We start from the raw sequence: 21,360 nt of genomic DNA, 5'->3' as shown, positions 1-21,360 counted from the left end.
GACCTAACCCTTGCATGTCCTACATAGGTACGGATGCCCACAAGGGACATCCTACTATATCTTCCCCTCTCCCATGAACAAGAACTCAACATGCATAACCACTGAAGCATAACTGAAATGCAATTTGGAAACCAGTATTATTCTCTAACATGCTACTTCCCATCCTGAAGCAGTATGAAAGCATTAAATCACACAGTATGAACATTAACTTAGGTACAGTCTCTTTTTGCTGGGTATGTTCCCCAGCAGTATGTTTTCTCTTCACGTAACATAGTCTTTCAGCCACTCTGGTGGCTTCACATCCCTTTTTGGGCGCGCTTGTGGCTCTGTGAGCATTCTCTCTCCTTCACCCTCTTTTTGTGCCTTTTCTGTGGCCTCGGTCTGTGTGGCTGGTAGATCTGGAAGAGCTCTGAGGTGTGTTTTGTTCCTTCGTACCTCTTCTGAGCCTGTGTCCTCCACATAGGAGCGTGGGGCATCCGCTTTCCTCAGCACTATTGCTGGTGTCCTTGAGTTTGTAATCCACACGCGTTGACCTTCGGTCAGCTCTGGCCTCTCCTTAGCATGGTGTCTCCGATTAAAGTGGAACTTCCGGCGCCGACAGAGATGGCCGCCTCGCTTCGCGTTCCTAGGAAACTATGCAGTGTTTTGTTTTTTTACGTGTTATTTCTTACATTAGTACCCCAGGTCATCTTAGGTTTCATTACATACAGTCGAGAAGAACTACTGAATATAAGATCAGCGTCAACTCACCATCAGTACGACCAAGAATATGATTTTCACGAAGCGGATCCTGTGTTCTGCCTTTCAACCAGGACAACGGAATGGATCCCATGCGGCGACCCAAAAAAACGACTCCGTAAAAGAGGGAAACGAGGCGGTCTTCTGGTCAGACTCTGGAGATGGGCACATCGTGCACCACTCCCTAGCATTCTTCTCGCCAATGTCCAGTCTCTTGACAACAAGGTTGATGAAATCCGAGCAAGGGTAGCATTCCAGAGGGACATCAGAGACTGTAACGTTCTTTGCTTCACGGAAACATGGCTCACTGGAGAGACGCTATCGGAGGCGGTGCAGCCAGCGGGTTTCTCCACGCATCGCGCCGACAGAAACAAACATCTTTCTGGTAAGAGGAGGGGCGGGGACGTATGCCTTATGGCTAACGAGACATGGTGTGATGAAAGAAACATACAGGAACTCAAATCCTTCTGTTCACTTGATTTAGAATTCCTCACAATCAAATGTCGACCACATTATCTACCAAGAGAATTCTCTTCGATTATAATCACAGCCGTATATATCCCCCCCCAAGCAGACACATCTATGGCTCTGAACGAACTTTATTTGACTCTTTGCAAACTGGAATCCATTTATCCGGAGGCTGCATTCATTGTAGCTGGGGATTTTAACAAGGCTAATCTGAAAACAAGACTCCCTAAATTTTATCAGCATATCGATTGCGCAACCAGGGGTGGAAAAACCTTGGATCATTGTTACTCTAACTTCCGCGACGCATATAAGGCCCTGCCCCGCCCTTCTTTCGGAAAAGCTGACCACGACTCCATTTTGTTGATCCCTGCCTACAGACAGAAACTAAAAAAAGAAGCTCCCACGCTGAGGTCTGTTCAACGCTGGTCTGACCAAGCTGATTCCACACTCCAAGACTGCTTCCATCACGTGGACTGGGAGATGTTTCGTATTGCGTCAGATAACAACATTGACGAATACGCTGATTCGGTGTGCGAGTTCATTAGAACATGCGTTGAAGATGTCGTTCCCATAGCAACGATTAAAACATTCCCTAACCAGAAACCGTGGATTGATGGCAGCATTCGTGTGAAACTGAAAGCGCGAACCACTGCTTTTAATCAGGGCAAGGTGACTGGTAACATGACCGAATACAAACAGTGCAGCTATTCCCTCCGCAAGGCTATCAAACAAGCTAAGCGTCAGTACAGAGACAAAGTAGAATCTCAATTCAACGGCTCAGACACGAGGTATGTGGCAGGGTCTACAGTCAATCATGGACTACAAGAAGAAAACCAGCCCAGTCACGGACCAGGATGTCTTGCTCCCAGGCAGACTAAATAACTTTTTTGCCCGCTTTGAGGACAATACAGTGCCACTGACATGGCCTGCAACGAAAACATGCGGACTCTCCTTCACTGCAGCCGAGGTGAGTAAGACATTTAAACGTGTTAACCCTCGCAAGGCTGCAGGCCCAGACGGCATCCCCAGCCGCGCCCTTAGAGCATGCGCAGACCAGCTGGCCGGTGTGTTTACGGACATATTCAATCAATCCCTATACCAGTCTGCTGTTCCCACATGCTTCAAGAGGGCCACCATTGTTCCTGTTCCCAAGAAAGCTAAGGTAACTGAGCTAAACGCCCCGTAGCACTCACTTCCGTCATCATGAAGTGCTTTGAGAGACTAGTCAAGGACCATATCACCTCCACCCTACCTGACACCCTAGACCCACTCCAATTTGCTTACCGCCCAAATAGGTCCACAGACGATGCAATCTCAACCACACTGCACACTGCCCTAACCCATCTGGACAAGAGGAATACCTATGTGAGAATGCTGTTCATCGTCTACAGCTCGGCATTAAACACCATAGTACCCTCCAAGCTCGTCATCAAGCTCGAGACCCTGGGTCTCGACCCCGCCCTGTGCAACTGGGTACTGGACTTCCTGACGGGCCGCCCCCAGGTGGTGAGGGTAGGCAACAACATCTCCACCCCGCTGATCCTCAACACTGGGGCCCCACAAGGGTGCGCTCTGAGCCCTCTCCTGTACTCCCTGTTCACCCACGACTGCGTGGCCACGCACGCCTCCAACTCAATCATCAAGTTTGCGGACGACACAACAGTGGTAGGCTTGATTACCAACAACGACGAGATGGCCTACAGGGAGGAGGTGAGGGCCCTCGGAGTGTGGTGTCAGAAAAATAACCTCACACTCAACATCAACAAAACTAAGGAGATGATTGTGGACTTCAGGAAACAGCAGAGGGAACACCCCCCCCTATCCACATTGATGGAACAGTAGTGGAGAGGGTAGCAAGTTTTAAGTTCCTCGGCATACACATCACAGACAAACTGAATTGGTCCACTCACACAGACAGCATCGTGAAGAAGGCGCAGCAGCGCCTCTTCAACCTCAGGAGGCTGATGAAATTCGGCTTGTCACCAAAAGCACTCACACACTTCTACAGATGCACAATCGAGAGCATCCTGGCGGGCTGCATCACCGCCTGGTATGGCAACTGCTCCGCCCACAACCGTAAGGCTCTCCAGAGGGTAGTGAGGTCTGCACAACGCATCACCGGCGGCAAACTACCTGCCCTCCAGGACACCTACACCACCCGATGTTACAGGAAGGACATAAAGATCATCAAGGACAGCAACCACCCGAGCCACTGCCTGTTCACCCCGCTATCATCCAGAAGGCGAGGTCAGTACAGGTGCATCAAAGCTGAGACCGAGAGACTGAAAAACAGCTTCTATCTCAAGGCCATCAGACTGTTAAACAGCCACCACTAACATTGAGTGGCTGCCAACACACTGACACTGACTCAACTCCAGCCACTTTAATAATGGGAATTGATGGGAAATGATGTAAAATATATCACTAGCCACTTTTAACAATGCTACCTAATATAATGTTACATACCCTACATTATTCATCTCATATGCATATGTATATACTGTACTCTATCATCTACTGCATCCTTATGTAATACATGTATCACTAGCCACTTTAACTATTCCACTTTGTTTACATACTCATCTCATATGTATATACTGTACTCGATACCATCTACTGTATCTTGCCTATGCTGCTCTGTACCATCACTCATTCATATATCTTTATGTACATATTCTTTATCCCCTTACACTGTGTATAAGACAGTAGTTTTGGAATTGTTAGTTAGATTACTTGTTGGTTATTACTGCATTGTCGGAACTAGAAGCACAAGCATTTCGCTACACTCGCATTAACATCTGCTAACCATGTGTATGTGACAAATAAAATTTGATTTGATTTGAAGTCTCCAGTTTGCGTTTGTTTCAGACGTTTGTCCCTCTCAGCGAAGGCCTTTCTGTTAGGCCATCTGGGTTTGAGCTGAGCCGGCGAGACAGGCAATGGGGAACGCAGCCTCCTGCCCATCAGGAGCTCGGCAGGCGACGGCCCATGATGCAGTGGTGTAACTCTGTAAGCTAACAGAGCCCTGTATGGATCCTTGTTCTTTTTCAGCAGTCCCTTGACTGTTTTCACAGCTCTCTCTGCCTCACCATTACTCTGTGCATGGTAGGGGCTACTGGTCACATGTATGAAGTCATATTCTGCGGCAAAAGCAGAAAAGGAGCTCGCAGAGAACTGGGGAGCATTATCTGTAACCAGGACCTCAGCGACCCCTTGCCTGGAAAAAATAGACTTTAATCCATTGATAACACCAGCTGATGTGGTTATGGGTGTCTTTGCTATTTCAATGTATCTTGAGTAGTAATCTACCACTAGCAGATAAGTGTCATTTTTCCAATAGAACATATCCCACATATGTGGCCATGCCTAAGAAGGTCCTGACTTGAGCCACATTCTGGGGTCTGGGCATATCTGTGATGGCGCTGATCTTCTCTGGGTCCGGCTCTATTCCAGCTGCACTGATTTTGTGTCCCAAGAATAAGACTTCTGATTGTGCAAAAGTGCATTTTTCATTGAGTGTCAGGCCAGTCTCTTGGAGTCGGGTCAGAACTGCTGTGAGCCTTACATCATGTTCTGCTCTGTCCCTTCCGCACACGAGCACATCGTCCGCGTGGACTATGACACCACTCAGCCCCTCCAACAGCTGGGACATGCGTCTTTGGAAATGCTCAGGACCGGAAGCGATTCCAAATGGCAAAACATAAAAACAGTACCGGCCAAACGGTGTTATAAACGTTGTGAGTGCCCTACTCTCTGATGACAGCGGTATCTGCCAGAAACCTGAGCGGGCATCCAGCTTTGTGAAGACTTGTGAGCCATCCAACTGAGCCAGTGACTGCTCCACTGATGGTATGATGTGTCTCTCTCTGCAGAGTGCCTCATTCAATTTAGTCATGTCCACACAGATCCTTATTTCCCCAATGGCTTTTGGGACCACCACCATCCCTGCACACCAGTCTGTGAGACTCTCTATTTTAGACACCGCCCCAATGTCTTCCATCCTCCCCAACTCTTCCTTTACTCTGGCCAATAAAGGGATAGGCACCCGGCAGGGGGGGTGGTAAGGGCATAGGGAACAGCATCCTCTTTCAGGCAGATTTTGTAGTCACCTTCTATCCTTCCTAGACCAGAAAACACTTTTGGGAATTTCTTTTTGAAAACCTCACCTGGGTCCTCCAGTTCGCTCACTCTCTCAATGAGTTGCAATGCTTCAATTGCTGGCAGCCCCAGCAACGGTCTGGCTAGAGAGTCAATGACGAAGACTGGCTGGATGGCACTTTTGTCTTTACTCTCCAGTTTGATCACCAAGTGCCCTACCACTGGTAAAATGTTATTACTGGGCCCGTACAGTTTTTTGTTTGTAGAGAGCAAAGGGCCATCTCTGCTATAGCTATACAGCCTAGTGGGGATAGCTGTCACTGCTGCCCCAGTGTCTAGTTTAAATGACACAACCTCCCCATTGAGTTTATTGTCTGACTGCCAGCCAGTATTGTTTCCCTTTACTTCTCGCAGAAAGATGCTGTCCTGCTGTACCTCCTCTGAAACCTCATGCATTTGCTTTAATCGACAGACAGCTGAAAAGTGTCCTCTCCTGTGACATTTCCTGCATTCAGCATCCTTTGCTGGGCAATCTTTCCATCTGTGGAAAGGGGATTTCCCACATTTGCGACAAACATTTGAACTAGCTACTGGTGCTGTCTGTGAGTGTTTTCTCCACGTCTGTCTCTGTTCTGTGTTCCCCTCCGTTGTTTTTAGCTCTGTATGAAAATGCATGTATTTCCTCACTCTCTTCGTTCTGCAATGAGCTGCTGTCGCGCAGTATCGTCTGCTGTCTTTTTACTGTCTCACTCTGCCTAACCTGGTTTACAGCTTTGGACAAGGTAAGCTGGGAATCCAACTGTAACTTTTCAGAAAGTGATATTTCTTATTCCGACTACAATCTGATCTCGGATCAGCTCTTCCCTGAGCACGCCAAACTGACAATGTTCTGCTAGTTTGTGAACAGCTGTGATAAAACTGTCAGTGGTTTCACCCTGCTCCTGTTTGCGCATATTAAACCTAGCTCTCTCACAAATAATGTTGTGTCTCCCTACAAAATGCGTTTCAAAACAGTCCTTAACGGCACTGTAGTTAAGTTTCTCTTCCTCGGTCAACGTTGAAGCATTTAATATATCCTCGGCTTCATCACCCATAGAGTAGATCAGTGTATTAACTTGAAATGCCAAATTTTTCACGTTTAAGCCTGATGCTACCCTGTACCTTTCAAAGCGCCTGATCCATTTTGGCCAGTTTTGAATGTCCATACAAACAAAATTCTCCGGGGGACTAATGCGAAATCCGTCAGCACCTAGCCACTGGCCTGTCCGTGTTTGCGCCAGAGCCCGTTGAACTCGGAGTCGCAAAACCCTGAAATCCCGCCAGCTTCTTCCTCTTGCAACAGTTCTTGCTCGTTAGCTAGCAAAATAATGATATGCGCTGTTTTATCTCCAACACTGTGCCTCCCCCCTGCTTTGAAACAGTCTGAATGTATGATTTACTTGGTACCTCCTTCACGTTTATGTGAAGTTTAAAACCACTTCTGACACCATGTAGTATGATCTAAAATAAAGACGCGCGACCACGAGGTTCTAGCTCCAGCCTGTTTATTAACCTAACCCTTGCATGTCCTACATAGGTACGGATGCCCCCAAGGGACATCCTACTACAAATTTAACTAGGCAAGTCAGTTAAGAACAAATTCTTATTTTTAATGAAGGCCCAGGAACAGTGGATTAACTGCCTTGTTCAGGGGCAGAAGGACAGATTTGTACCTTGTCAGCTAGGGGATTTGATCTTGCAACCTTTCGGTTATTAGTCCAACGCTCTAACCACTAGGCTGCCGCCCCATTATTGACTGTTTTACTCCATGTGTAACTCTGTTGTTGAATGTGTCGAACTGCTTTGCTTTATCTTGGCCAGGTCGCAATTGTAAATGAGAACTTGTTCTCAACTTGCCTACCTGGTTAAATAAAGGTAAAATAAAATTGACGACTCATCTCTTCAGTAGGTCCTATGATTGAGTGTAGTCTGGCCCAGGAGTGTGAAGATGAACGGAAAGGCACTGGAGCAACGAACTGCCCTTGCTATCTCTGCCTGGCCGGTTCCCCTCTCTCCACTGGGATTCTCTGTCTCTAACCCGATTACAGGGGCTGAGTCACTGGCTTACTGGTGTTCCTCCATGCCGTCCCTAGGAGGGGTGCGTCACTTGAGTGGGTTGAGTCACTGACGTGGTCTTCCTGTCTGGGTTGGTGCCCCCTCCTTGGGTTGTGCCGTGGTGGAGATCTTTGTGGGCTATACTCGGGCTTGTCTCGGGATGGTAAGTTGGAGGTTGAAGATGTCCCTCTAGTGGTGTGGGGGCTGTGCTTTGGCAAAGTGGGTGGGGTTATATCTTGCCTGTTTGGCCCTGTCCGGGAGGTATCATCGGATGGGGCCCTCCGGTCTCAGCCTCCAGTATTTATGCTGCAGTAGTTTGTGTAGGGGGGCTAGGGTCAGTCTGTTATATCTGGAGTATTTCTCCTGTCTTATCCGGTGTCCTGTGTTAATTTAAGTATGCTCTTTCTCTCTCTTTCTTTCTCTTTCTTTCTTTCTCTCTGAGGACCTGAGCCCTAGGACCATGCCTCAGGACTACCTAGCATGATGACTCCTTGTTGTCCCCAGTCCACCTGGCCATGCTGCTGCTCCAGTTTCAACTGTTCTGCCTGCGGCTATGGAACCCTGACCTATTCACTGTGATTACTATTATTTGACCATGCTGGTCATTTCTGAACATTTGAACATCTTGGCCATGTTCTGTTATAATCTCCACCTGGCACAGCCAGAAGAGGACTGGCCACCCCTCATAGCCTGGTTCCACTCTAGGTTTCTCCCTAGGATTTGGCCTTTCTAGGGAGTTTTTCCTAGCCACTGTGCTTCTACACCTGCATTGCTTGCTGTTTGGGGTTTTAGGCTGGGTTTCTGTACAGCACTTTGATACATCAGCTGATGTAAGAAGGGCTTTTATAAATACATTTGATTTGATTTATCAAAGCTGTGAGGAAGTGGTGTAGTAAATACACAGACGCCCCCCCCCCTTGCCATAACATTATGAACTGCGGGGTTAAGCAGTGTTTGTCAGGCTGGCGTGAAAGACTCTGGCGGCATTCCATACACTTAACAGACACAGCCCTCAAATTAAGTGGACACTTCCAATATGGCCACCAGGATCCCCCCCCAAGGGCATAAGGTGAGGGTAAGTGGATGAGGGTGTGTCTTGGATGAGTTTGAAACGCAGCCACTGCCTACTGGTGAGGGTAAGTGGACGAGGGATTGCATTGGCGATTTTGCACCATCACCAGTGTTGCCAACAAATTTTCAGGGTAAGTTGCTAGAGGCAGGCTGACACTTCTGATGACGTCTGACGAGTATATACACTTGCAGGGCAACGGGCGAGGGAGGGAGGAAGGAATTCATTTTAAATGGACAGACCTTGCCCAGAAATTCGTCACTCGTTCATCCTGCGACGTTTGTGTTTTCAGCCACAGCTTGTGGGTGCTTTGTAACAGTATAACTTTAGACCGTCCCCTCGCCCATACCCGGGCGTGAACCAGGGACCCTCTGCACACATCAACAACAGTCACCCACGAAGCGTCGTTACCCATCGCCCCACAAAAGCCACGGCCCTTGCAGAGCAAGGGGAACCACTACTTCAAGGTCTCAGAGCAAGTTACGTCACCGTCACTATTTGGCGCGCACCGCTACTAAGCTAGCCGTTTCACATCCGTTACACTTTATATGCGCTAAAGTCAATTATGACTGCATGTCTACTTATATTAACTATATAATTATTAATATACGCCTACTGTATGATAGCTAGAAAAGTTATTAGCTAACTAACGTTAGCCTGCCTAGTTGGAACTTCTGAAGGACTATTTTTTTTATTTCTACAATTTCCAAAAGCTAACAAACAAAAACATTATTACTTTTACAAGACGTGTTTGTGCATTAGGGGCACAATTTCTAACTTATTTACATTTGTTTTTACTTACACTTGTCTGTTGACTCCATATTGAAGTTGAGGTTTTACGTTTTGGCTGACTTTTCTTAGCGGATATACAATAATCTCGAATTGAATTATGGGACGTTTCAGGCCCCGAAGTAAACATAATTGTACACTCGCAAACTCCCATTAAAAATGAGGGCTGAGGTGCTTATGTTGCAAACTTCCTTTGCTTGGCTAATCATTTGGATCAAAGACTAATATGGCCACCAGGATTCCCCCAAGGGCATAAGGTGAGGGTAAGTGGACAAGGGTGTGTCTTGGATGAGTTTGAAACGCAGCCACTGCCTACTGGTGAGGGTAAGTGGACGAGGGATTGCATTGGCGATAATGCACCATCACCAGTGTTGCCAACAAATTTTCAGGGTAAGTTGCTAGAGGCAGGCTGATTTGTTGCTAAAAGCTGTTGTGATGTCATTGCATGATAACGTAAAACTGCGTCATTACGTAGAATATATAATAACGTTACTCAAATTGACTGGCCATCTCGGCAAAAAATATGATTTGACATTTGTTCAGGTACAGAATTCCACTCTTTTCTTTCCAATTTGATTGAGACATGTTGAATTATGTTGTAAGTTCTGCTCAAGATCAAACATTCGTGACCAACTATATTCATTGGGTTTGGCTTGTCCAACCCGTACTACTACTGCTGCTGCTGCAGTCAGCCAACAATGATTTGCAATTTGCTGAAATTGCTGCTGCCTGTGCACGAGCTGAGCACCTGCTGTTGACGTCACTCACAATGCACGTTTGCAGCCAGGCACGTGTGTTGTGACTGAGTGTGACAAGAAAATAGTTTTCTGTATCATTTTGCGGGAAAATGCGTGCATTTTAGAGTTTGAGTCACTTTTCAAAAGTTGCTAAAAGTTCCAAATAAAATTTTGAAAGTAGCTAAATTTGTTGCTAGGTGCTGTTTGGGAAAAAAAGTTGCTAAATCTAGCAACAAAATTGCTAAGTTCGCATCACTGACTATAACACGTTGGATGCCAACCGCCGACATGAAGCAACACAGGTAGCTAGCTAGCCAGGACACCAATAGACTGGCTGCGTAAAAAAAGTAACCAATATAAATATAAAGAGGGGTTCCTGCAGATGAAGGAATGGTCCTCAATTCCACCATAAAGATCTGGACCTCTGAGCAGATCACACAATAAACTGACATCCACTGTTTATTTTTTTAATTTCACCTTTTATTTAACCAGGTAGGCTAGTTGAGAATAAGTTCTCATTTTCAACTGCGACCTCTCCCCCTCTCTCAATTATATTTCAATTACTTGATTGTCATGACGTAACAATGTACATATTGCCAAATTATACTTTGGAAATGGAATGATTTCAATATGGATATGGATAATATCAACAATCATATATATCAACTATCTCAAGAAACAGCCCATGCAAAAACAGACTCATTTCCTGTAAAATGCACGGTGGGACTGTTCCAACAGTCAAAGCTAAAATACCACCTCTGCGTGATTAACCACTCAACTCGAGCCTACCTACCCATTTGCAGTTCAGTAATTCCTTGTCATTAACCCCTACAGATCTGATAGAAGCCACTCTGCATTACCACTGAGCTAGTCTACAGCTAGGGACTGTGCCTCAGACTCAACAGTAAAGTGGGCTATCCTCAGAGCCTAGTGCCTGTGCTGCCTTGCACTTTGTTGTAGGGTACTTTTCCATTGGTATTTACACTCCCCCAACCCAAAATAAAAATACATTATTTTTTGGTGTGCTTTTTTTTGCCATGGGGCAGAGGGAGAAAAATGTAGTTTAATAGCTCATTTCATGCTATTTTACACATTTGCCATGAGACTGAAAGAAAATGTTGCTGTTTTAATGCTCAGTGATTCTTGTAAGATGAGGCAATCAACTGTTCCCCAAAACATATTCGTCTTAACAAAAGTGTCATATATATTTTGATAGTATCAGCCATCACACCATGTAAAGGAACAAACTCCTAATTATTATTATTTTCTTCATAAAATACAAATCAAATGCTGGGTCCTTGGCACTCTCCTATCTGGCACGTTTTTCTCCCGTACACAACCGGCAGGAAGCGGGGGAGACACGGTCTAACAAGAGATGTCGCTAGCTAGGTAGTTATCACATGGTGTCGCCCCAGCCTCCCGTCTGGTGTGCTTGCGGGAGGCGGGGGGCGACCGGTAGACAGTGTCCTTATCCCCCCTTGTCGTGCACTGTTTTCCCGCAGGTATGTTAACGTCTGTGAGGGCAGGCGGGAGTGAAAAAACTCAGGTAATACTTTTATTTCCCTTTTGACCCACATTCAAAAGAGTGCAAAAACGCCCCGAATTATGGGCTGCAGTTAAACACTATTGGAATCGGTTAGCTACTGCCACTGGTTCTGACTAGAGGAAGTACGGCCAGAGATAATAGAAAAGCAAGAGATACGAATTCCAGCGGAAATGGAAAGCAAAAACATACAGTATAACGCTCCGCCCAGCAGGCTGTCAATCAATCGCGTTCACGTTGTCATGTTGCGTCACGCAATCCATTCTAAAAGTCAAAGAGTAATTCTATGATTTCCAAATTTGTGGCTATTGATGATATCTGCGTTTTCTGTGAAAAAGAAGAATCTGTCTCCCTTATTCTTTGAATGTAAATTTGTGTCAGAATTTTGGGAAAACCTTGCAAAGTACTTATTTACCATTATGAACACTGCCTATAAGTTTAACATAAAATCTATAATATGTTACTATTGCAATGATAACAAAACCACGGAAATGATTGTTAATTTTTTTATTATTGTTGCCAAAGACTTTATACACAAACAAAAATTCCAAAATTCTATACCAAAATTTCAAATTTTTCTGATTGAGTTTAATTATCTTATTAGAACACTAACCCTAGTGAATAACAAGAATAACATCTTCATTAATCATTATAATAAGATATTTTCAGAGTGAATATAATTGCACTTAAATTGTTTCTTTTTTGTATTTTATTTTTATTTATTTTTTGTATGTTTGAGCATTGTTAATACCTGTGTTTTGTTTGCTAGACATGTTTGATGTAGCTATGTAAGTTGATTTTTGTATTATGAATAAAATAAATATAAAATATATATTTTTTAAAGAGTATGAGTCGAGCAACTTGCCTATTTTATTCGGAAGTATGTGATGTGCCGATTTCAAAGTCAAAAAGACATTACAGAGGACAAGTTACGTATCTTAAATGTTGGATTTTTTTGTTTGTTGCAATGTTTAGCTTCTTGTTCACGCAATTCGTGCTAATAATGGGTTTTGGTGCTTGGCGCCCAATTGACTCCCATTGAAGGAGAGAATTTCTTACCCAGAATCCACCGCGTTAACCGCATTAACAACGTACAGTGGGCGTTAATACGAGTCCAATGGAGTTTCCCATCTCCTTTAAAAGTATCTATGTGACGGCTAGTCACAACCTAGCTAGCTTGGCTTCTTGTGTCTCAGTCAGGTATGTTTTTCTAGTACTCAGTGTTTTTAATTTTCCTGGAAAGTATAGTTATTACTTGTTAGTTGACAAGTGTATATACATATGGTTTGGTATTGTTTGTTGAGACAGATTTTTGTTGTTGTTGTTGTCCGTCGGATATGCTAATTAACTTGTGCTAAGCTAACGGTAGCTATTCATCTAGCTACCTAGCTTCATCTAGTTAGCTAACGTTAGCTAGCTAACTCTTTCGTCTTCACTCTTTGTTATTGAGTTTTTGACTGACCCAAGGGTTTTTAAGGGAAAGCCTAAGATACGTTTGTAAAGTAAAATGTTGTCTCTTCAAACGAAGCGTATTGATTTGTTTAACATTGTCGTAATGAACTAACAGCTTTTGTTGACATATGTGGGCACAACTATGTAAACATCACTAGCTAACTAACTATAGCCTGTGGCTGGCGTGCAAGTTTTCATGCTATTTGCACTCAACCTTTACCACCAAATAACTTAATATAATAAAAGTAACAAGCCAACTAGGTCAATAATCCTGTTCTGAATAATTTCTGATTAGAAGGATACAGGCACATTTTGAATGGTTTCATACAGTAAGTAGCACTGTTCTCTCAATCAATAACCTGTTTATTCAGGTATATTATCTGTCTATGATGTTGTGTCCCATGCCTAAGACCTGAAACACAATGTCTCTTATCTCCTGTGTCTACAGTGTTGGGAATGCAGCCACCACTCCCACCGGATGCAGTCAGAGAGCTGGTGTGTTCCTGTCTTCACAGGGACCCAGTAGCCGCTGATCTGAGATGCAGCCTATTTGTGGCAGCTGCTCAGAACTACAAGCGGGACTCAGTTCTCAGACCGTATCCCCCCAGATACATCAGAGACAGAGACACCAAGGAGTTTGATGAGCTGGTGAGGAATTGGACAGGACAGAAAACACTGATATTTTCCATATCAAAGATAAGGCTTGACTTATAATTCAAACCTTCAGGTACAGGTTCTCTGCCTAAAAGTCAAGCATATTATTCACCATCACTGTGCACCTGTCCTACACCTGTTCTGTGTTATAGCTGAGTCTACTGGTTATTGTCTGGGTCGTGTTCATTAGAGCATACAACAGAAAATGTTGTAGAACATTTTGCAGTGAAAAATTAAATGTAGCATTTCTTAAGTCCAGTTAGTGCCTCTATGTTTCAGTCAGTTTTCTTACGTTTGGTGCCTAATGAACATGACACTGCTCTTGTGTTCCTTCCAGCTGTCAGATGTCAGCAGTTTGCCTGGTGTGAGGGAGCTGGTGAGACTGAGACCTGGTGAAGCTGACCATCATCTGGCCCTCACACACTGGGTTCTCTCCTCCAAGAGCTTTGCTGTGAAAACACTACAGAAAGACGAGGTAAAGGCAATAATATCTCAAAAGAAAAGAAGTGTGCAGGATACACACTGCACTTGACAGATGTCCTTTCCACTGCCTTCTTCTCTGCCCTCCAATAGTATGCCAAGCTGTGTAACCTGACGGAGAGTGAGGGGATCTCCACGCCTGTTCCAGACTTCCTGTTTGAGCTGGAGTACTGCGACCAGATGAACGCTAAGTTTGAGAAGACACGGGCGGGACGCGACCTCTTCTATGCATTCCATGGCAGCCGACTGGAGAACTTCCATTCTATCATCCACAACGGACTACACTGCCACCTCAACAAGGTCAGTTAATGTGACAGTAAGATGGCAGCTTCACCAGTCCTGTGATGACTGTAATGATCCTTATATTTCTTTGGGGTTCCCAGTAGCCCTGCTTGAGTATATATTTTCAGATTGATGATTTTTTTTGGGGTTGGTTGATGAATAATTCCACAGATAATTGTTATGTTTAGGCCGAAGCCAGTATTAGCAACACAAAAGGAATGGACTTGGATGGATGAAGTTGCATTTCTGACAGAGTTGTTTTTTTTGGGGGGGGGGGTGGTTTCTTGACAGACGTCGTTGTTCGGAGAGGGCACCTACCTCACCAGTGACCTCAGCATGGCGGTCCTCTACAGTCCCCATGGCAACGGTTGGCGTGACAGTCTCCTGGGACCGTTGCTAAGCTGTGTCGCCGTGTGTGAGGTCATCGACCACCCAGACGTTAAGTGCCAGGTGAAGAGGAAAGGTCAGAGCTTTGTCCAGAACGTTTACACAACATTATTTACTTAGGCACCCTGAGTCTCCTCTAGTCCCCTCTACCCATGTCAGTTCTCTTGGTGTTTGCCTCTTGCACAACATCGACCTCATAACAAATGAGTGGACCGTGCAACAATATCATGTCAACGATGGCTGCCTCTCAAAGTCCAGTAAATGTCAGTCATCATTTCCCTAAACTGGTTTCAGACTCGGAGACCATTGACCGTCAGCGCTCCAGAGCCAGGAACAGTGAAGGAGGAGAGGTCCCTCAGAAGTACTTTGTGGTCACCAACAATCAGCTGCTCCGAGTCAAATACCTGCTAGTGTACTCTCAGAGAAGACACCTGTCCAGGTTAGTACCTGCTAGTGGACTCTCTGAGAAGAATGCTGCAGCTTCCCTAACTCGGATCGGACCGGGTATGGATCCAACTAGGTCCTCAGGTCCATTTGGAACGGGTTTCTATATTTTAAAAAATCAATCAATCAAGCAGATGTCACAAAGTGCTGTACAGAAACCCAGCCTAAAACCCCAAACGGCAAGCAATGCAGGTGTAGAAGCACGGTGGCTAGGAAAAACTCCCTAGAAAGGCCAGAACTTAGGAAGAAACCTAGAGAGGAACCAGTCTCTGGGGTGGCCAGTCCTCTTCTGGCTGTGCCGGGTGGAGATTATAACAGAACATGGCCAAGATGTTAAAAAGTTAATAGATGACCAGCAGGGTCAAATAATAAATCTAATGCATATGGGATCCGGATGGGAAAGCCCCAGGTCCATTTGGGAACGGACCTGTGAAGGCTTCGGCTGTAAACAGAATGGTGATAGTTGTATTATCTTTGCTGCCCTCTATTGGTGTTGTGGTGAGTTGCCAGTACATTAGTAGAACTGATAAACATTTCAACGGGATGACAGTTCTGTCACTGCTTCAGATTTTCTCTCGGACAGGACCATTTGACTTCTGTTGTGATTTTAGACCTTTTTAGAGATGATAACTTGTGTGACGTGATTGTAATGTGATTTTTCTGATGTGTTTCCAGACATTCCCGGGGCAGGTCATGGCTAGTCAGACATCACTTTGCCATTATGATGAGTCTCTATCTGCTGCTACTCATTTTCATCGGTGCCTTCAACTCCACCACATTCCTCTCCTTCTGGAACAGGCTTTTCCGGTGACGTCACAATCGCAAGACGGTCTCGTCCGGTGACCTCACAATCGCAGGACCACACTCTTCTGGTGACGTCACAATGAAATCACCGGACCTCACTAATCACAGGACATGGTCTTCCGTTGCTATCACACGAGTCTCTGGTGCTTTCCTACTGCAGCCCCGGTTGGTCCAGCCTTAGGCTCTCAATAGGCTTTATACCCCAGTGTTTCCTGGGGAAATTGTTTCTCCTTTCCATCCTTAGGGCTGACATTAAGGACTTGGGAAGAGCAGTGTGTCAAGTTCAACATCTGAATATTCAAACCATTTCTTATGAGGAAGAATAGTTCATATATACATGGACCATTCTTGTCATTCATAGTGCCTTCCATAACACAGAGAGAGAGACAGAGAGACAATCAGACAGATGGGCAAATAGGACATCCATATTATACACTTTCCCTTTAATCTCTTTCCTTTCTTCCACCTCTTTGTATGTACAGTATACATGGTTATTACCACTAGAGGTCGACCGATTTAATCGGAATGGCCGATTTAATTGGGGCCTATTTCAAGTTTTCATAACAATCAGAAATCGGTATTTTTGGACACCAATTTTGTTTTAATTATTATTTTTTACACCTTTATTTAACTAGGCAAGTCATGTTAGAACACAATCTTATTTTCAACTACGGCCTAGGAACGGTGGGTTAACCGCTTCGTTCAGGGGCAGAAGGACAGATTTTCACCTTGTCAGCTCGGGGGATCCATTCTTGCAACCTTACAGTTAACTAGTCCAACGCAATAACGACCTGCCTCTTGTTGCACTCCACGAGCAGCCTGCCTTTTACACAAATGCAGTAAACCAAGGTAAGTTGCTAGCTAGCATTACATTTAACTTTAAAAAAACAGTCAATCAATCATAATCACTAGTTAACTACACATGGTTGATGATATTACTAGATATTATCTAGCGTGTCCTGCGTTGCGTATAATCTGACTGAGCATACAAGTATCTGACTGAGCGGTGGTAGGCAGAAGCAGGTGCGTAAACATTAATTCAAACAGCACTTTCGTGCGTTTGGCCAGCAGCTCTTCGTTGTGAGTCAAGCATTGCGCTGTTTATGACTTCAAACCTATCAACTCCCGAGACAAGGCTGGTGTAACCGAAGTGAAATGGCTAGCTAGTTAACGCGTGCTAATAGCTTTTCAAACGCCACTCGCTCTGAGCTTTCTATTAGTTGTTCCCCTTGCTCTGCATGGGTAACGCTGCCTCGAGGTTGGCTGTTGTCGTTGTGTTCCTGGTTCGAGCCCAGGTAGGGGCGAAGAGAGGGACGGAAGCTATACTGTTACACTGGCAATACTAAAGTGCCTATAAGAACATCCAATAGTCAAAGGTTAATGAAATACAAATGGTATAGAGGGAAATAGATAGTCCTATAATAACTACAACCTAAAACTTCTTACCTGGGAATATTGAAGACTCATGTTAAAAGGAACCACCAGCTTTCATATGTTCTGAGCAAAGATCTTAAACTTTAGCTATTGCACTTTTACTTCTCCAACACTTTGGTTTTGCATTATTTTAAACCAAATTAAACATGTTTCATTATTTATTTGAGGCTAAATTGATTTTATTGATGTATTCTATTAAGTTAAAATATGTGTTCATTCAGTATTGCTGTCATTGTCATTATTACAAATAAATAAAAATCACCCGATTGATCGGTATCGGCTTTTTTGGTCCTCCAATAATCGGTATCTGCGTTGAAAAATCATAATCGGTCGACCTCTGATTACCACCACTGGTTATAACACCCTAAGGCTGTTTCCACATGGTTATTACCACTACTATGGTTATAACACCCTAAGGCTGTTTCCACATGGTTATTATCACTACTATGGTTATAACACCCTAAGGCTCTTTCCACATGGTTATTATCACTACTATGGTTGCACATTTTGTTCATATTCTTTGCTAGTTAGTTAGTTATTAGCCCAGTTATAGATCATTTGTAGTCAGCAATAGGGGAGTGAATTGCTTCTTATAAGAGCACAAATCATGTACATTTCTAGTCTTTTTTAAGTAAGGTAAAGAATTTCTTTTTTATTTTCTTACAGGGGCAGTGTTGTATTTTGAGCCGGGCTTGAATAAACTAATTAGATTATCTGTAATAATGGTATGAGAATAATAATAATCCATTTTATTTTGTAAAGTGGTTTATTCCATCAAACGCAACATTTACAATCACATTCTTGTCCGAAGGACAAGTTGATAAACAGTTTGATGTTTAAGCCCTGCATGTTTTTTTTTTTTTGTGTTTTTCAATAGTCTCCTAGAATGTAGGCTTTTACACTGAACACCACACATTGGCTGCTACTGTAGGCGGAACGATATAACAGCTGTTTCCATGTTAAAATATTGTGGCATGCATTTTCTCCATGGATTGAAGGGGGAAAAAACTAGTTTTAGTCAGTAAGGATGGAATTACGTAAATAAACATGTTTTTTGAGTCATAGTATATGGAAATTTGTAGTACAAAATTATATCAATATTTGACTTACAAACTGAAAACATTTCGCAAATGGTCAGTTTGCAAAACGCAATTTGTAGTTTAGCATTTTATGTCGTTTAAGCAATTCCAATTCTTAACGGATATTTTAATCAAGAAATATCCCCCTCGAACCAGATTCATTAAAACATTTGCATTAGAACATTAGTTGTTTCCAGAAGAGAGTTAATAGCTGCCAAAAAGTGACTTGCATTGTTATCTGTCGATTTGATACCATTCTTTTAATCTATTCTCAACCTTTTATAAGTGTAATTTCTCTTGTATTCCATCTGGAAAATGACAGCTGCAAAGTTGGAATGTTGCCCTGAACATCCAAACATAAAAGTGGATAATAGTAGTTGTGCTTTCAGACAGGCTGTGGCCTGCAAAACTGTGCTTTTATCTGATTTATCTCTGTCTTACTAATAACCTTTTAGAATTCTAATTGAATGGAGAAGCAGCCTACATCCTCTTGATTTTTATCATCTTAGTTGTATCTCGTGTGAAGTTTTAGAAGCAATGTGATTGTAACTGAGATATCCAAGATGTCTGTGGATTGACTGAATGAAGACAGACATTGTTTTACTGTACTATGATTACCACCAGTGCTTGTGAATCTTTTTCTTGAGGAACTATGTCTTCACTTTTACATTCATTTATTTTTTACAAATATTAACCAGGCATCAGAAGGATGTTCAGAGAACAACCAGCCCATTGTTGGACCAGGCTTTATTCTCACTTTCTACTGGTTATGTAGGTGTAGCAGACTGTCTGAGGAGAGTACCACGTAGCAGGTGTAGCAGACTGTCTCAGTGGAGAGTACCACGTAGCAGGTGTAGCAGACTGTCTCAGAGGAGAGTACCACGTAGCAGGTGTAGCAGACTGTCTCAGTGGAGAGTACCACGTAGCAGGTGTAGCAGACTGTCTCAGTGGAGAGTACCACGTAGCAGGTGTAGCAGACTGTCTCAGAGGGACACTGATTAATTTGGAGGAGATTTGAGGATTGTTCTGTCTTCACCTGTTCACGCCTTACCCTCAGCCGTATTGGTCAATCATCAATTACAATGAAGCAAGTGCTAAAATGGATTGGATATTCAGATGTATGCCATTAGACTTACAAAAAAAAAGATCAAACTTTTAGAAAATTATTTGCACGGACAAACTTGTTTGCGTATAATAGCAATTGAGAGATATAATTACAGTGTCATTCACTTTACACATGTACCTGCCATTAGCTTGAGGTTAATAGAGTAGCGTAGAGCAGTCATTTTGTTCCACTATATGGACATGTAAAGACACTTTATAATCTACAAAATGCCATTTCTTCATTCACAAAATTAAAGATTCATGTCACGGTGTTCATTGATTCAACTCGTCTGATGAACGAGAGGAATTCCCCCAATGGAGACTGTTTGTTGAAGGTAGTTATTTCTTTTGACGTTATGGTAGTTAGTCGGTAACTCGTTCACCACTCTTCCCCGTTATGCTCTGGGCGCAATTAGCAGATCAACCCATAAATAACGTTAAAAATACGTAATATTTGTTTAGCCAAAATTATCCAAATTCTAAAATGCATAAAAAAATACAACTGATAATTTTAACAATGATTTTATTAAATTAGTTGGATAATTAAAACATTTTTTTACAATCTTTAATATTATGCTTCCATTACCATTACCAATCCTGAAAATGTGCCGTGAAAAAGAAAAACAAGTGATAATTACCCAGTACAACCTTCTTTCCTAAATACATTTGGTCTGTTTCTCACCTCACTAGATACAAGCCGTGCAAAGTTATGCCAAGGAGACCTAGAGTGATTATTGCTTCAACTCAGTGGAAGTGATTTATAGGAGGAATCGTTGAAGGAATTTGAAGGAGAAACAACCCCGTTGAAATCAGACGTTCCTCGTCAAACCATTCAACACTTCTTTCAGAATCGAGTTTGTGTGCGGCTGGCGGTGGGCGACATAAGGGTGGTTATCATTGGATGGCTCTGGGCAGTAGAATAGGTCATAGGTCATGCTCCGAGGGGGCTGGGTGGAGCAGAGCGGAGGGGGAATGGGGACAGACAGTGGAAGCCTACTAAATGCCACCCTATCCCCTATATAAGGGTTCTACATAGGGAACAGGGTGACGTTTGAGACGCAGAAATCGGGTTGTTGTCACGTCACATGAAGTCCTCGTAGTCTTGTATGTAACCTCCATCGAACTCGCCGTAGTCCGCTAGCCAAGTTCGCACCCAGCCTCTCCAATGCTAATGCACCCCTGCGTCAACTGCTAAAGCAGTCCAGTGTGTTTCTCTGGGACAAGCAACACGACATTGCTTTCCAGAATGTGAAAGACTTGATCACGAGAGAACCAGGACCAATCCTTGCCTACTACGACCCCGACAAAGAGCTCAGACTCCAGACGCGTCGAAGTATGGACTAGGTGCAGTGCTACTGCAAGAAGGAAAGCCCATCGGCTACGCTTCCAAATCTCTCACAGACTGTGAAATCAACTACGCTCAAATCGAAAAAGAGCTCTACGCCATTCTGTTCGGATGTAAATGTTTCCATCAGTACATATATGGACGACAAGTCATTGTGGAATCCGACCACAAGCCCCTTGAGTCAATCGTGAGGAAACGACTAGCCGCAGCCCCGCCAAGGCTACAGAGAATGATCCTTCAACTACGAAAATAGGACTTCACAATCACTCACCGTCCTGGCGAAGACATCCCTGTCGCTGACACACTCCAGGAAGTTTCTTACCTACAGTGGGGAGAACAAGTATTTGATACATTGCCGA

The 21,360-nt window shown here is 43.8% G+C and overlaps 1 protein-coding gene across 2 annotated transcripts; it reads left to right on the top strand.

The window, feature by feature from the left end:
* The first annotated feature begins 12,631 nt into the window (after positions 1-12,631).
* LOC112218934 (protein mono-ADP-ribosyltransferase PARP16) lies at positions 12,632-16,990 on the top strand. Of its 2 annotated transcripts, none has more exons than XM_024380179.2 (7): positions 12,632-12,736; positions 13,437-13,636; positions 13,980-14,117; positions 14,216-14,422; positions 14,696-14,854; positions 15,086-15,230; positions 15,911-16,045. In XM_024380179.2, exons 2-6 carry the CDS (start codon positions 13,445-13,447, stop codon positions 15,200-15,202), a joined length of 813 nt encoding a protein of 270 aa, XP_024235947.1. In that variant the 5' UTR covers positions 12,632-12,736; positions 13,437-13,444; the 3' UTR covers positions 15,203-15,230; positions 15,911-16,045. The 2 variants fall into 2 exon arrangements, with proteins under 2 accessions (XP_024235947.1, XP_024235945.1); XM_024380177.2 differs by having other exon boundaries at positions 12,633-12,736; positions 14,696-14,867; positions 15,911-16,990.
* Positions 16,991-21,360: the final 4,370 nt, after the last annotated feature.

The sequence above is a fragment of the Oncorhynchus tshawytscha genome, linkage group LG19 (genome assembly GCF_018296145.1).
Source record: "Oncorhynchus tshawytscha isolate Ot180627B linkage group LG19, Otsh_v2.0, whole genome shotgun sequence".
Taxonomy (NCBI): Eukaryota; Metazoa; Chordata; class Actinopteri; order Salmoniformes; family Salmonidae; genus Oncorhynchus; species Oncorhynchus tshawytscha.
Note: the sequence above shows the minus strand (reverse complement) of the source record. Positions and strands in the feature narration are given on the sequence as shown.